The following is a 13,931-nucleotide window of genomic DNA, read 5'->3' on the forward strand; positions in this document are numbered from 1 at the left end:
TCCCAATGCCAGCCAGCTCCAAGCAGGCCTACTGCTGGTCAAGGTTGAGCCCACCAGTGGTAGTGCGTCTAGGATAAGATTAAAGAGGGGGAAAAAGTCATTGCACAGAAGAAAATTGGTGTTGGAGAGAGGAGTGAGAATATGTGAAAACAGCAGCTCTGCAAACATCAAGGTCAGTGAAGAAGTAGGGGGAGGAGATGCTTCAGGTGCCAGAGGATGTCCAAAGGAGGCTGTGACCCTTTGGGAAGCTCACACTGGAGCAGGTTTGCTGGCAGGACCTGTGACCCCACAGGAGACCCGTGCTGGAGCAGTTCATGAAGAACCACAGCCCGTGGGAAGGACTCTTATTGGATAAATTCATGGAGGAGTGATTCCTGTGGGAAGGACCCCACACTGGAGCAATGGAGGAGTATGAGGATTCATCCCCCTGAAGAAGAAGTGGTAGAGGCAATATGTGATGAACTGACTGTAATCCTCATTCCTCATCTCCCTGTTGCGCTGGGGGAAGGAGGGAGAGAAATTGCAAATTAAGTTATATCTGGGAAGAAGGGATGGGGGAAAGGTATTTAAAGATATAGTTTTATTTCTCATTATCCTACTCTGATTTCATTGGCAATAAATTAAATTAATTGCCCCAAGTGTAATGGGCTTCAAGCACTAAAACTGGAGTACAGCTGTGTAGTCTGTGCCTATAAAATACTGAATGCTCATAGCTGTCACTGACTTTCATGGAGTTATTTGTAGTAGGAAGGATGCAGGATGCATGCCTGGTAATGAAAGATGTATTTCTGTGCTCATCTGCAATGCTCACAGCATTAGTGTACTGCCTCTTTCAATAAGGTAGATGGATCAAGAGCTTTTGCTTGTGACCTAGAGACCTGGGGTCTCCTTACTGGTGAGGCTGATGGAGATGTGGCCAGGGAGGGCACACGTCTGAGAGCAGCAGTGTTACTGAGGCTCACCGACATTATTTCTCCTTCCAGCTACTTGTGGACTAGTCAGGCACTTGCCAACAATGTCATGATAGCCTGGCTGGTTTCTTCCAGCCTTCTGCTGTTCCACACAGCTAGCCAAATGCTGAGACATACTTCTGATATCAAGGTTTCTATTTTGCTCCTGTGTAAGAAGGGCAATAGACACCTTTTCATGTTATATGTCTTCTTAGATCACAGATACAATCTCTTGTTTCTCCGTGCATCATCTGTACCTGATGAGTGAGAGAGCCTGTGGTTGTGTTGGTCTGACAGGCATCAGAGATCAGGGTGCTGCCTATCTTCTGTGAAGCCGTAGGAAGTGCTTCATGATTCAAGATAAGACCTTCACTTCCCCTTTCTGAGCTCATAGGGCTGATTTGCCACCGAGGCTGCAACATCTACCCTGACAGCCTGCTTAGAAAATGGACCATGAGACCCTGGGAAGTGTTGTCCTGCTTGCCATTGTCACCTTGATAAGTGTTGTCCAAAACGGTAAGACAAAAAGCATTTATTTAGGGGCTAAAAGGGAGCTGGGGAAAGTTCAGGACGATGTACGCTGAGCTGATATTTGGATAGATAATCTCTGGTTATAAGTGCATGTGTGCTTAGGCGTGGCTTTGGCTTTAGAAATGGTCTGCCAAGCATGGAATTTTGTGTGCCATTGTGGCAGTGTCCTGTCAGTTGCATGATCCTACTCTGCAATATTCTAGAGTTAGCTTTTTATACACAGGAGAGCTAATGAAAGGACCTGTGGCAATATGCATTTTGATCTGATGACTGGGACCTCCTTTCCTGGCCTAAGTCCCTAATGTGGTCTGCCAGGGCTGCTCTCAAGCCAGTTCTCCTGCTTTGCTGCATCTCCCAGTCCCACAGTGTAACTAATCTCAATTAACTGTTGTCCTAAGAACACTGCACATTTGCTGCAATGGTGAAGTTTCCTTTTCTAGCTCTTATCCAGACTTCCTATAGCCTCTACTATTCTTCAGGATTTTTTAAACAAAACAAGTTTCTCTCCTGTGCAAATTTTATTTTAACTTGATCATCATGTCTTACAAATACTTAATTATTTTAGCAGGAAATTCTGCCCAGAATACAAAGAAAGGAGTGAATTTTGCCCCAGCTGCACTGAGTTTGCCCTCATTCAAGGAGAATCAGCAGTGGGATGGGAGGCTGGTGCAAATGCCAGAAATCCTCTGCGAGGGCTTCTTGTTATGAATGAGAGATTCCCACTGAGCATAAACTCCATATTCAGTCCTAGGAAATGGGCTATTCTTAGGCTGCTGCAGAGAGGGGAAGTGGTGGGAGCCTCAGCATAAGCCTAGCTGCCAGAGACCAAACAAAAAAAGGACATGCAGGCTGGTTTAGTTTTGACATAGGCAAAAAATACCACCTTGTTTAACCCAATGTTTTTTTCTGGTAAATGCACAGCATGTGACATCACCAGAATATGGCACGTTGAGACCAGAGCATGTATTGTAATTAAGAAAATGTGTCAAATATACATTTCTTGCCATTTAATTGCATGAGTTTATATACAGGGTTTTTTCCTCTCACTCAGACATGTCATCCCAACATACACTTTTATCTCATGGAAATCTGTCTGTGAGATTATTGACCCAAATGCTACAAAGGGGAAGCAGAACACTTGGCAGAGGACTTAGTGTGCCAAGCATGAGAGGCAGACAGCCCTAAACCATAATTTCAGGCCTTGCACCATCTGATTTCTTCTTCCTAGGCTTTCTATCTAGAAAGACCAGACCTGATAAGCAGTCCTGCAATCAATGCAATAGCTAAGGCAGAAGAAATGCTTGTCAAGGGATGTCAGTTGTACTGAACTCTTCCTATGGCTCTTGTTCAGCAAAGCACTTGGGCATCTGCTTGACTGTACGTGAAGTCAGTACCATGTAAATTTGTGATTATATGCTTTTCTGCATCTGGTGCAGGATTAGAAAACCGTTCAGGTGAATTTTGTTATTCCTAAAGATGGAGGTGGGCTGTGGTGCGGTCCCAGTCTCATGTCCATTTATTGTCACCTTGTTCATGTTGGAAATCTCCATATGCTACAGAATGACTTGTGTGGCCAGATGCAGCTGATTCACACATGCAGCTTTAGGCTTTGTTCTTTCCTCAGAGAGATGTTGCAATCCAGCAGCTTCCAGAGAAAATTGGTAGTCATCACTGAGCAGATCGGGATGGAGGAAGCAAGATGAAGTTGACAGAAAAAAGGGGCACGTTTGCCAGCACTGGCTAGTCTCAATCATAAGCTCATGGTTTCTATTGACATGGACTTGTGAAACAACCAGGTTTGGATTGAACTCTTGCACATTAACTTGACCAGAGTGGGATTGCAGTGGATCAGGCTCAGGGCAGCCTATGCAGCCCTTGGAGCCTCAGGGCATCATCTCCTGGAGCAGCTGATCTGAATTAAATCTCTCAGCTCCAGCCGTGCTCCACTCACTCATCTCATGAGTGCTTGTGAAACCACCCTCTTGCCTCTCGGTGTGGAGGAACCTCTCTGTAGCAGCATGCTGGCATTTGGGAAGTGACAGCACCTACTGCAGCAGAGGGGAGACAAATAGCTTACTTGGTTTTCTCTGAAGCTGTGGTGTCTTCTAGTGATTTCACATACATGCTAAAAAAAAAGGAGAAGGTATGCTACATATCCCAGTGAGCTCATACAGTCCCAGACCTGCAGGAAGTGGTTTCTCATCACTGCAGCTTTGCACTGGACAAAAAAAAATTCTGACCAACCTAGTCCTCTTCAATTAGGTCCTCTTAGTTGCTGTAGACAGGTTAACAGCCTGGCCTGGGGCAGATGGAGATGCTGAGATCTCTTGGTGGCTGTGCCACTGAATGGTGTCTGCTCTGGGTCCTGCAGGAGCCAGCCAGTGCACTGTGCTGGTGGCAGTGCGAGGGTCTGCAGCTTGGCTTGGAGTAGGGATGCTGGCTTAAAGCACTGTGGGTCTTTGTGGGCAAAGACTCTATGTACTCAGGGAATCACACAATATTGGAAAGTGGAAAACTTAGTAGCTTTTAGTTAAGTCAATGGAAATACAAAAGACCTACTTACAGCGTCAGTGAGGGGAAAATAAAAGAGGCTACTCTTCAGATTGCAGGGATGAAATCCTGCAGCTTATTTAGCTACACTTTTATTGTTAGAATCATGTATTTCCTGATGGGTTATCTTTTATGTGTGTATTTGGCTAATATTCTAAGCTATATAGTGATTTGGATACACTGAAATGGGGTGCACGATGACACAAAGCTTACAGCTTGTAGCCTGCCAGAGCTTTCTCTGATGTATTTAGACACATGATTGATGGTCTCTGGTTTAGTGTCATCAGATAAAACATGTTTGTCAAGCACATGATACATTATCTTGAGGTGCTGCATTTTTGCAGCAGCTAACCCTGACAAAACTCTGTTGCATAAAAGGAGGACACATACAGATCAGCCCTCAGGACCAAGCTTTCAATGGCCCTTTCTGGGAGAAGAACCAGCCCTGCAGGATGTCCCTGGTTTGGCAAATGGTTTTCACTAAAAGAGAATAGGCTGCCTTGTGTCCCTGCTCTGTTGGAGAGCAAGATTTGGGGTTGGCAGTTCTGACTACAAGGCTTTTTTTCCCACTGAGGGCTCAAAGGAGCGGTCAGGGCAGTGCCTCTGCAGCAGAAGTGCAGGCTGCCAGCAGTGCAGTGCAGGGATCAAGCCGGGCTTGGAGGTGAGAGGTAGCTACCTGTCACATATGGACACGTGGGGACACCTGAAGCAACCCTTGCACGGAGGGTTTGGTTCAGCCAGGGTGACAGAATGAGCACACAGGCCACATCCTGCACCTCCATGCACCTGTGTTCTGTCCTGCCATCTGTCCGGTCTGGATACTCATGAGAACAGAGCTGAGCACACAAGCCCCAGCTTCTATACTGTTTCCAAATTATGTCTCAGATTGAATACTTTGGGTTCTTTTCACAGCTTTTTTTGCTAACAAAGTGGAGCATGAAAGCAAACACTGCAATGGCAAGGGGCTCCAGCGGCAGGGAACCTCCTCCTTCGACCGTGTCTACACTGCCAGGTGAGTAGACAAGACCTGAGGAGCTGGTGAGGGCAGAGTGGGGTTCATCATGCTCTTCATTAGGGTTTAATCCAAACCCTTTCGTGGGCCAGAGCTGGGCTCCAAATGCCCTTAGGTGAAGGCTTTGTATGTAATCCCTTACACTGAGTGTTGTGACAGTGTTTGGACCTGTGGTTCTCCAATATGCTTGCCGGGTGAACCCAGCACTCTTCTGGACACCATGTGCTGCATCTATATAGGTCTTGCAGTTCTTGTGAGCACCATGTCCTTTCATTTGAGGACCAGTTCACCCTTCTGTGCTGGAAGTGTGACACAAGTACAGCCAGAGTCCCAAAGACACTGCAGCTCAAAAGGACAGACAGATACCAGGAGCAGGTCAGCAGCAGAGCTTGTGTGAATCCCTCAGTCCCTGATACCTCCCTTGGCACACAGGTCTCCACTTCTCCACTTCTCTGCCATGTAGAATCATAGAATACTTTGGGTTGGAAGAGGCATTTAAAGTCATCTAGTCCAACCCCTCCATAAGCAGGAATATCTTCAAATGATTATTCAGAGCTCTGTCCCACCTGACATTGAATGTTTCCAGGGATGGGACATCTATCACCTCCCTGGGCAAACCATTCCGGTGTACATTTGTACCTCTTGTCTTTGAGATCTCTTCAGGGAATGCAGAGGGAAAAATTAATTCCAAATCAGAAAAGAACATAAGAGTATTTTTTATTACCCCTGATATACTGTTGATGTGCTTTAAACTGGATGGGATGTCCAAGTGTTGCCCTTCACAGGTGTGCAAGCTCTGCCAAGGGCAGAGTGCTTCCCACCTGGAGAACATTCCCAGCTGAAGGAGGCAGCTGGAAACCATTCCTGTTCCCCTGCAAAGATGCTTGTTAACTCTGTGGCACACTCTTATTTGTGGTGCAATTCTTCTTTTGTTAATTTCATTCAATAACTTGATTAATATGACTCAATTACAACAATTTAAAGCCAATAAAGCACACGGCATCTATCATACATACGCCGTGATCGAACAGGTTAGAAAGAGACAGTGGCTTTCACAGCTGCCAAGCATGTGCATGGGACAGTTTGTTTTCCTCATCAGGCAGGACAAAGGCATGCATTATCTGGGTGAGGGAACAGGGAAGCAGACATGTGGGTGAGGAGCTGCTGTGTTCAGACATGGACACACCAGCCAGCTCCTGACAGGTCAGGAGCCTCCCACCACTGTGGGGTAAAAGCCTACCCTTAATGGCACCAGTGCAGCCCAAATTCACACCCCACCATCCTCTGCTGGTGAAACATGTTGATTTTGTTTCTATTTCTGTGTTCCAATTTGTCTTGTGCCAATTCCTTTCTAGCCAGAACTGTGGACACACATACCCTACATTTCTTGCTGTGCTTTGGTGTGCTGGCCTTCTCTGCAGCCAAGGTAACACTCCCCCCCACCTTTTCAACCTTGCACCACATTCAGCAAGGGACGGTGATCATTTCAGAGGTTACACTTCAAGGACCAACCCTCCTGCAATGGGGCAACCCGTCTCACCCACCTGTCCTGCAGCTACATGTGCCATTTGAGTAGCAGCACACTCCTGGCGTGGCTTATGCCAATAGATGTGTTCTCAGAAGTGATTCAAGATATGCAGGCCAGGGACATTTCCCATACCAGCATTACAAATGAGGTCGCTTTGTTTTGGGTGGAGGGTTTAGTACTTGGTTGTTAGATGTCATATTACTCACTGTTGGGATTGGAAATGGGCTCATTTTATTAAATTGTCAGAGATACCAAGCCTCCCCAGTGCTGAGGGCAAGGCAAGTACTCTGTTTCCCATGCAGAGGTCTCCATCCCAGTTCCAGTGCTTGTCCTATACCCCAAGACTGCAGGTTCCCATTTCCCAGTCAAGCCCAGGTGGCAGATGAGGGCAATATGTACGGTGAGACCCAGACTGGTGTTTGTAATGCCTTGTTTTACACTTTACACAGCTCCTGCTGCCTTTGCTGGCCTGATGTACTTGTTTGTGAGGCAGAAGTACTTTGTGGGCTACCTTGGGGAGAGGACTCAGAGGTAAGGACTTGCAGAGCCTCTTTTCAAAACCTGGAATGTGGCAGCAGCACAGCCAGATGATGCCAATTCTGTGGGCACAGCCTCTGGCTTGTGGTGCTGCCTGCAGCAGCTGCTGACATTGCTGGCACGGGAAAGCTCCCTTCTTTTGGATGAATGGGGGTAGCTGTGAGAGACCTTGAGTGTGCATCATCACCAGGGTCAGGGGGGCTGCAGCTCCTGTTCACAGCCTCTGCAAGCACACACATTTGCATGTTGGTGCCACTATTTGCACAAGACTGTCCTTTTATATTAATAAAGCCTATTACACACACACGTGGAACAAAGTTGTCTCACAGCCTGTGATGGCTGAGAAGACATTCAAGTCCCTCTTGAATAGCCACTTTTGTAAGCAGCAGTCTATGATGAGAACAGGAGGTCAAACAGACCCATGTGGATCCTGAAAACGACATTTAAGACCTTGCAGCTGCCTTGAAATGCAGGGTGGAACAGAAATTTGCTTCCTCTGTCAGCCCCTGAGATCTTTTGGCTGGTCTCAACAGCAGAGTCTGAAGTCTGAGTGTTCTTGTGTGAGGTGATGCACATTAACGAATTGCTTTCCCCTGTTTCTGTCTCCTCAGCACTCCGGGTTACTTGCTTGGAAAGCGCATCCTTTTTTTCCTGTTCCTCATGTCTGTGGCTGGAATACTCAACTACTATCTCATCTTCTTTTTTGGAAGTGACTTTGAAATACACATAAAAACGATAACCAGTGCGATCTCTCCGTTGCTGCTCATACCCTAGCTCCCCACAGCACTGAGGGGGTCAGCATGCTTCGTATATTGATACCCAGAAGCTGCCATAATTCAACTGTTTAAGAAATAAACTCATAACCTATGAGCTTGATGGGCTTTGTAGTTTGATTTAACCTTACGTTTTTCTTCAGCAAAAAAGATTTGTCACAAACACTTGGCACACCCATGGAATGATAACAACTTCCAGCTAATTCCATAGGTTTTTTTCCCTCTGAAGAGCAGCTAGCAAGCTGATTGCATGACTGGAAGGGACATTGTTTTCTTGCTTCATAACTGTGTTGTACTTAGCTTTTGTCCCAAACCTCAGGATCCTCTCAGTGTTGTTCCTGACTGGTGACTGCCAGTTACCCTCATATGCAGGCATAAACTTTCACCAGCGTCCTGCCTGCCCTGCCCACACAAAGGCATGGACCAGTCTCTTCACCTGCCCTTTCCCTCCCACTTGTTGATGACCAAGCCCCCAGTGTTGCAGGAGGGTGGCAAATTGGTCCCTCTCTGGTCTTCCTTGATAAATATTCATGTGCATAACACTCACCACACTGATCTCATTTGTACTTCAGCCTGTTTGTTCTCAGAGAGCTGGGGAAAGGAGTCTTGTGTAAATGAGGAGCTGGTGTATTGCTGGTGAGGTTGGGTTTGTTTTGATTGGCTTTGTTTAATAAAACAGTCTAAAAGGATGAAATCTGTTTGCTGCCATCTTCTTTGCCTGGTGCGTGATCCCAGTGCTTCGAGGCTCAGCAGCTGGCTGGGGAGCAGAGTAAGGGGAGTAGCACTGGGCTCTTAGTGCGAGCTACTAATCGCCCTGGGCACGGCCTCGCGAGGACAAGAGCTTAACAACTCCCTCTCTATTAGCGAGTTAGTGTTCTGCCTCCATCACTAACAATGCGCCCCACACGACCATACCAAGCAGCAGTTTGACTAGCGATGTGGACTGAGGTAGGCAAACAGGTCAGTGCAATCTTTTTAAACATTGCTACCCTACGAGAGCTTAAGCTCTTAAGCCTGTCTGATTGCTGCATGCAGGATGGATAAAGCTGTATTTTATGACTCCTTCGGGAGGGACTGAGATTCCTCGCTATGTGAGAAGAGGATTTGCAGAGCCGTTTACAAAAGCAGGCGCAGAAAGCTGCCTGCCTTTGTACCTCACCAAGGCTGGAGGGTTTTGGTGCTGTCTGATGGGGCAGAGGTGTTTGTGCATGGCCATTCACACTGCCCAAATAACATGCATCTTTCTTTTTTAAATCTTCTACAGGAATTTTAGATGTGACAAGATTAGTAGTAAACACATTTATTGCATGATGATTATAAATGTTCTCACTGGTTAGAATTAAAAAATACAATCTAGCCTTCTAACTTAGAGCTGCTGACACACTTTATTCCCAGGTAGGGCACTTATGTTCCTTCCCTCCCCTCCTTCTCAAAGAACCATAACACATTCCAAACCCTCCTCCACAACAAGCTTTTCTGCCATAGCTTTCTCCACAGCTCATTGCCAGCTGCCCATCCTTGGCAGTGCCCTATCACCCCTCTGCCCTAAGCCATTAGCCCACCAAGGAATGGCAGCACCCCCAGAGGAGAGGGGTAACCCCTGTGACCTGGAGTTACAGAGCTCTTCTGCATTGCTGGTATCAGCAAAGGCTCACACTGCCATCACCTTTACCTGGTTTAGAGGAGGAGAAGCTTCACCAGCTCCAGTATCTGCTCTCCAGCCTGACTGATCGCCCTGAGTCTGAGACTTGTTTATGAAAACTGTCACTTATGGGAGGTGACTCTCCAAACCCTATGTGTCCACCCTGCAGGTCTCCCCAGATGGATGAGTCTCCCCTGATGCCTTGTTGTCCCCTATATCAAGAAGCATCTCACTTGATTTCCTTCTTCTACCTGCTAGCATGAAAAGAGGCACTCCACCAACCAACAGTAAAAGGCAGAGGATTCAAATGTCTATTTTGGGTCAGATAATCTATCCCTGCACTCTCCAGCCTCTCGGTTGGACTTAATGATCCTTGTGTGTCCCTTCCCACTCAGGATATTCTATGATTCTCTGCAGACTGTATGGCTGGTTTCTACACAAGCTGTTTTTAGCTAAGATTAAGTCATCTTCCAGGGGAACTAAGGCCCATTTATTTTGCAAGAATATCTCCTACTTGCTTCCTCAAAGCCTTTCTGACAACAATGAGATTAAAATGTAGGCAAAATCCATTTTCCATCTACCCATAAATGGAAACAGTGATAGTATCAGGCAAACAGGTGGTACATAAATTGATCACTATGTAAATTCTTGGTGAATGTCACGCTGTGTTTTCCATGTTACAGGCAAGCCTTGTGGTTGCATTTGCCTTCCCACTCTTTCTGTGAAGCAAAGGCAGCGTCAGTGATATTTGGGCTTTCCCCACTGTGTTAGACAGCTCCAGTTTTGGTTTTCAGCAGCAAAACCACCCTGATCTTGTTGGTACAGTTGTCAGCACTTAGCACACTTTACTCAGAAAGCTACACACACACAGGCCCATTGCAGGGGGGTTAGACTAGATGACCTTTAAAGGTCTCTTCCAGCCCAAATCACTCTATGATCCTATGATTCTCTAGATCCACATGCAAAAATGCAAACCCTACCATAAAAGATGTACAGACCCACACTGTGGCCACATGCACACGATCCTACAAGGACCTACTGAGCTGCACTGGGCATGGGGACACGGTTGGTGGCAGAAGTGGCAGTCCCCTCTGATGGCTCCTACTTTAAGGCTGGCTTGCAAGCTCCAGAGGCCAGCACCCATGTTTGGCACGGCACAGCAGCTTCTGACCTGGAGCCATGGTTGTATATGGAGAGCTAACGCTTCCCAGTTCTGCTGATCAGCAACCGTGTGGCCAGCAGGACCAGTGAAGTTATCATCCCTGTGTACTCAGCACTGATGAGGCACTCAGGCACATATCACTCTACAACCACTTGAAAGAAGGTTGTAGTAAGGAGGGGTTTGGCCTCTTCTCCCGGGTGACAAGCAATAGGACAAGAGGAAATGGCCTCAAGTTGCACCAGAGAAGGTTTAGATTGGACATGAGGTAAAATTTCTTCACTGAAAGAGTTGGAACAGGCTGCCCAGGGAAGTGGTGGAGTCACCATCCCTGGATAAAAGATGTGTAGATATGACACTGAGCACGTAGTTGAGTGGTGGACTAGTGGTGTGCAGTGCTGGGTTAATGATTGGACTGAATGATCTTAAGGGTCTTTTCCAACCTAAATGACTCTGTCACTGTGCCGATGCTGCTAATCGTCCCATTCGCCGTGCTGCCAGGCTGTGGGCTTTACTTCACTAGTGGTGCCCTGGCTCATTGCCATGGTGTGCCACGGCCACACCTTGTGGCTGTTTGTGCATCAAAATCCCACGTACACAAATAAACATTCTGTCTGCATGTGTATATGCACAGGCACAGCATGTTCCCTTGCTATATCTGTATCCATCTACCTATCCATATATATGTATTGTAGGTGCTGAGTCATGTGAATGCTGGAGGCTGCTGGGGAAGGCAGGGAAGCAGGTTGCTCCGGCACCAGCCCTCTCACAGCTTGCAGGCTGTGTACATCAGAGACTGCAGAGACTGCTGGAAGCCGGGATATCGCAGGATGCTTTTGATCTGCTGACAAAGGCCTGGAGTACATACAATATTTCTTCCACAGTAACTGCATCTGCTTCCGTACAGCACTACAACCCTCTAGTGGAAACTTGGCCCTACTGGCACAGCGGTGCTGCTGGCCATGGGATGTGCAGTTCCTTTGAGGTCTGAAGCTTAACAGGGATACAACAGCATCTACATTTCTGAATAGACGCATTGTTGCTATTTTTTTATTATTCTTGGCACAGAAGAGGCCCAGTCCAGAAGCAGGATCCCTACCCCACCCCTGCCAAAGCAAGCAGTCCTGCTTAGCACTGGATCCCAGCAAGCAGGTTGCATCCAAGTGGGATAAGAAATCTGTGTGCACCACCCACGGGGGTTTCCTGAAGTCTTTCCTAGATTCCTACTTTCCCAGAACAGGCAAAATCATCCTGTGCAGTATCAGCTTGTACTAAGCCACACCTCTGCTGAGTCAAGTTTCCAAATGAGTCTCTGAGGACTGGGAAACTGCTGGCATGGAGCAAAGACTGGCCCTGGGCAGCTTCTTCAGCTCTACCCTGCTCTGAGCTTAATTTAGTCTATCAGACTAGCCAGTTTAACATTCACGGAAACCTTTCCAATACCCTGTTGGGGTGGGATACTACAAGGCACCTAGCACTGGCCCAAGGCAGTGGTGTGCCTCTTGTAGATGGCAATGGGAGCAGGTTTAGGCCATGTTTGGAAGTCGTCCATCCTTGATAAGTGGAAGGGCAGTACAGAATGAGAATAGTGGTAAAACCATTCCCCGTGTGATTTTAAATGGGTCTCCTGTCCCATCTGGAGTTAGCAGGATGAGCATTCCCATGGAAAAGTCCCTCAGTGAGGGGCTCTGCAGAGCCCAGCAGAGCCCACCAGCACCCTCACAGAGGACATGCTGCTTGCTGGGAGGGGGAAGGACCTTGGATGCCATGATGTCCCTTTGGAGCACCTGGGGGACAGGTACAAGCTTCACAGGCCCGTTGGGTAATGAAGACTGCTGTCCCTGGAGTCACTGGGACAGTGACAGTGCAGGACAGTGCAGGACTTCTCAGCTGTGGCTCCTCTCAAGGCAATTCAGTGCCTCAGGGGGTGAGGATGGAGAAGCAGCCACTGCATGGCTGAGTGGCTGCAGTGGAGGAGGCACTCTTAGCACCACTGTTGTGAACCCCAGGAAAACACATCCCATGGAGAGGGGGAACAGCTCAAGCTGGTGCCTGACCTCTGCCCCTTGGTGTACCTGCCCTGGCAGAGGGAGGCTGTGGGCAGGAAAGCATGAGCATTGCTCTGTCCTGCCTGCCTGTCAGAGCTTCTCACTGCTCCCAGCCAGTGCATAGAGACAGAAACTGGCAAAAGTGAGATTCTTGCCCCAAAGGACAAACAGCCTCTACAGTGCACTGTTTTTCCCCTCTAGAGGGGAAATAAATAACTTTTCATTTTCATCTGCGAGGATCTTCACACTGCGAGATGATTTCATCAGACAGAGGAGCTCCCGGGGCTTGGTGCTCACTGCCAACTCAGCTGCTGGATGCCTTCCTCTGGGAGCTTCCTGCTCGTCCTTGGAGGAAGGGAGCCAGACACCAGAGGGACAGCTGTGTTGTGGGGCGCAGAGAGGAAATGGGGTGTGGTTTTCACCTAAACAAATAAAGGTGTGATGGCGTTGCAGTGGAGTTAAACTCATAGTTATGGCAGTGCTGTTTCTGCCATGTGTTAACTAGCAAGGACTACTTGTGTGCCGTGACCTGTCGCATGGCCAGGGGATGCTTCAGGAGGCTTTGGAGAGGGGCTGCTGCCTGCTGTGCTGCTATTTGCCACCACTTGTACAAGCATATGATTGATTTATTGTTCCCATGTTTTCTCAAGGGAGTGCCACCACTGCCTTCATCCCCAAGCAGTGTTTTCTGTGCTTTTGGCACAGCACTTCAGAGGGCAACAGTCTGATCCAGCAAGAGCCCCCTTGGTGCTCTGGGATTAAACCAGAATAGCATGATGTCTCCTGGCCAGCTGCTTCTTGCTATTCGTTTGTGCTGCAGCAAAGGAGGTTCTTCACAAAAGGCAGTGCCAGTCTTCCCACTGCCCTCAGCAGATGGGAGGGGATGGTGCACGTGGGGCTGTTGGTTGCTGTGTCCCTGGGCTCTCCCACCTCTGTGGGGACCACATACCTTTGCTGGTGGACAGACTTTCCTTCTCTCAGCCTAGGCAGCTTCAGTCATAAACCAAAGCAGGCAGTCATTTATCACAGTTCAAGTCGCAGCTCAGTCCTGAGCTATGTTTAACAATACTGAGGTTTCTTGGAGCATATCTCGCTCCACTTGCCTTCAGCAGAGGCAGTGCTGAAGGGCAGAAAATAATAATTTTCATGGCATGACTTCACTGCTCAGCCCAGCTCTGACCTCATTCCCCAAATCCCATGT

At 47.8% G+C, this 13,931-nt stretch overlaps 1 protein-coding gene across 1 annotated transcript; it reads left to right on the forward strand.

Moving 5' to 3' along the window:
• Window positions 1-1,396: 1,396 nt before the first annotated feature.
• ALOX5AP (arachidonate 5-lipoxygenase-activating protein) lies at window positions 1,397-7,882 on the forward strand. The gene is made up of 5 exons (XM_009079203.1): window positions 1,397-1,466; window positions 4,944-5,043; window positions 6,399-6,469; window positions 7,021-7,102; window positions 7,720-7,882. The coding sequence occupies exons 1-5, from the start codon at window positions 1,397-1,399 to the stop codon at window positions 7,880-7,882; spliced, it is 486 nt and encodes a 161-aa protein (XP_009077451.1).
• Window positions 7,883-13,931: the final 6,049 nt, after the last annotated feature.

This window comes from Acanthisitta chloris, unplaced genomic scaffold (genome assembly GCF_000695815.1).
Source record: "Acanthisitta chloris isolate BGI_N310 unplaced genomic scaffold, ASM69581v1 scaffold4357, whole genome shotgun sequence".
Classification (NCBI taxonomy): domain Eukaryota; kingdom Metazoa; phylum Chordata; class Aves; order Passeriformes; family Acanthisittidae; genus Acanthisitta; species Acanthisitta chloris.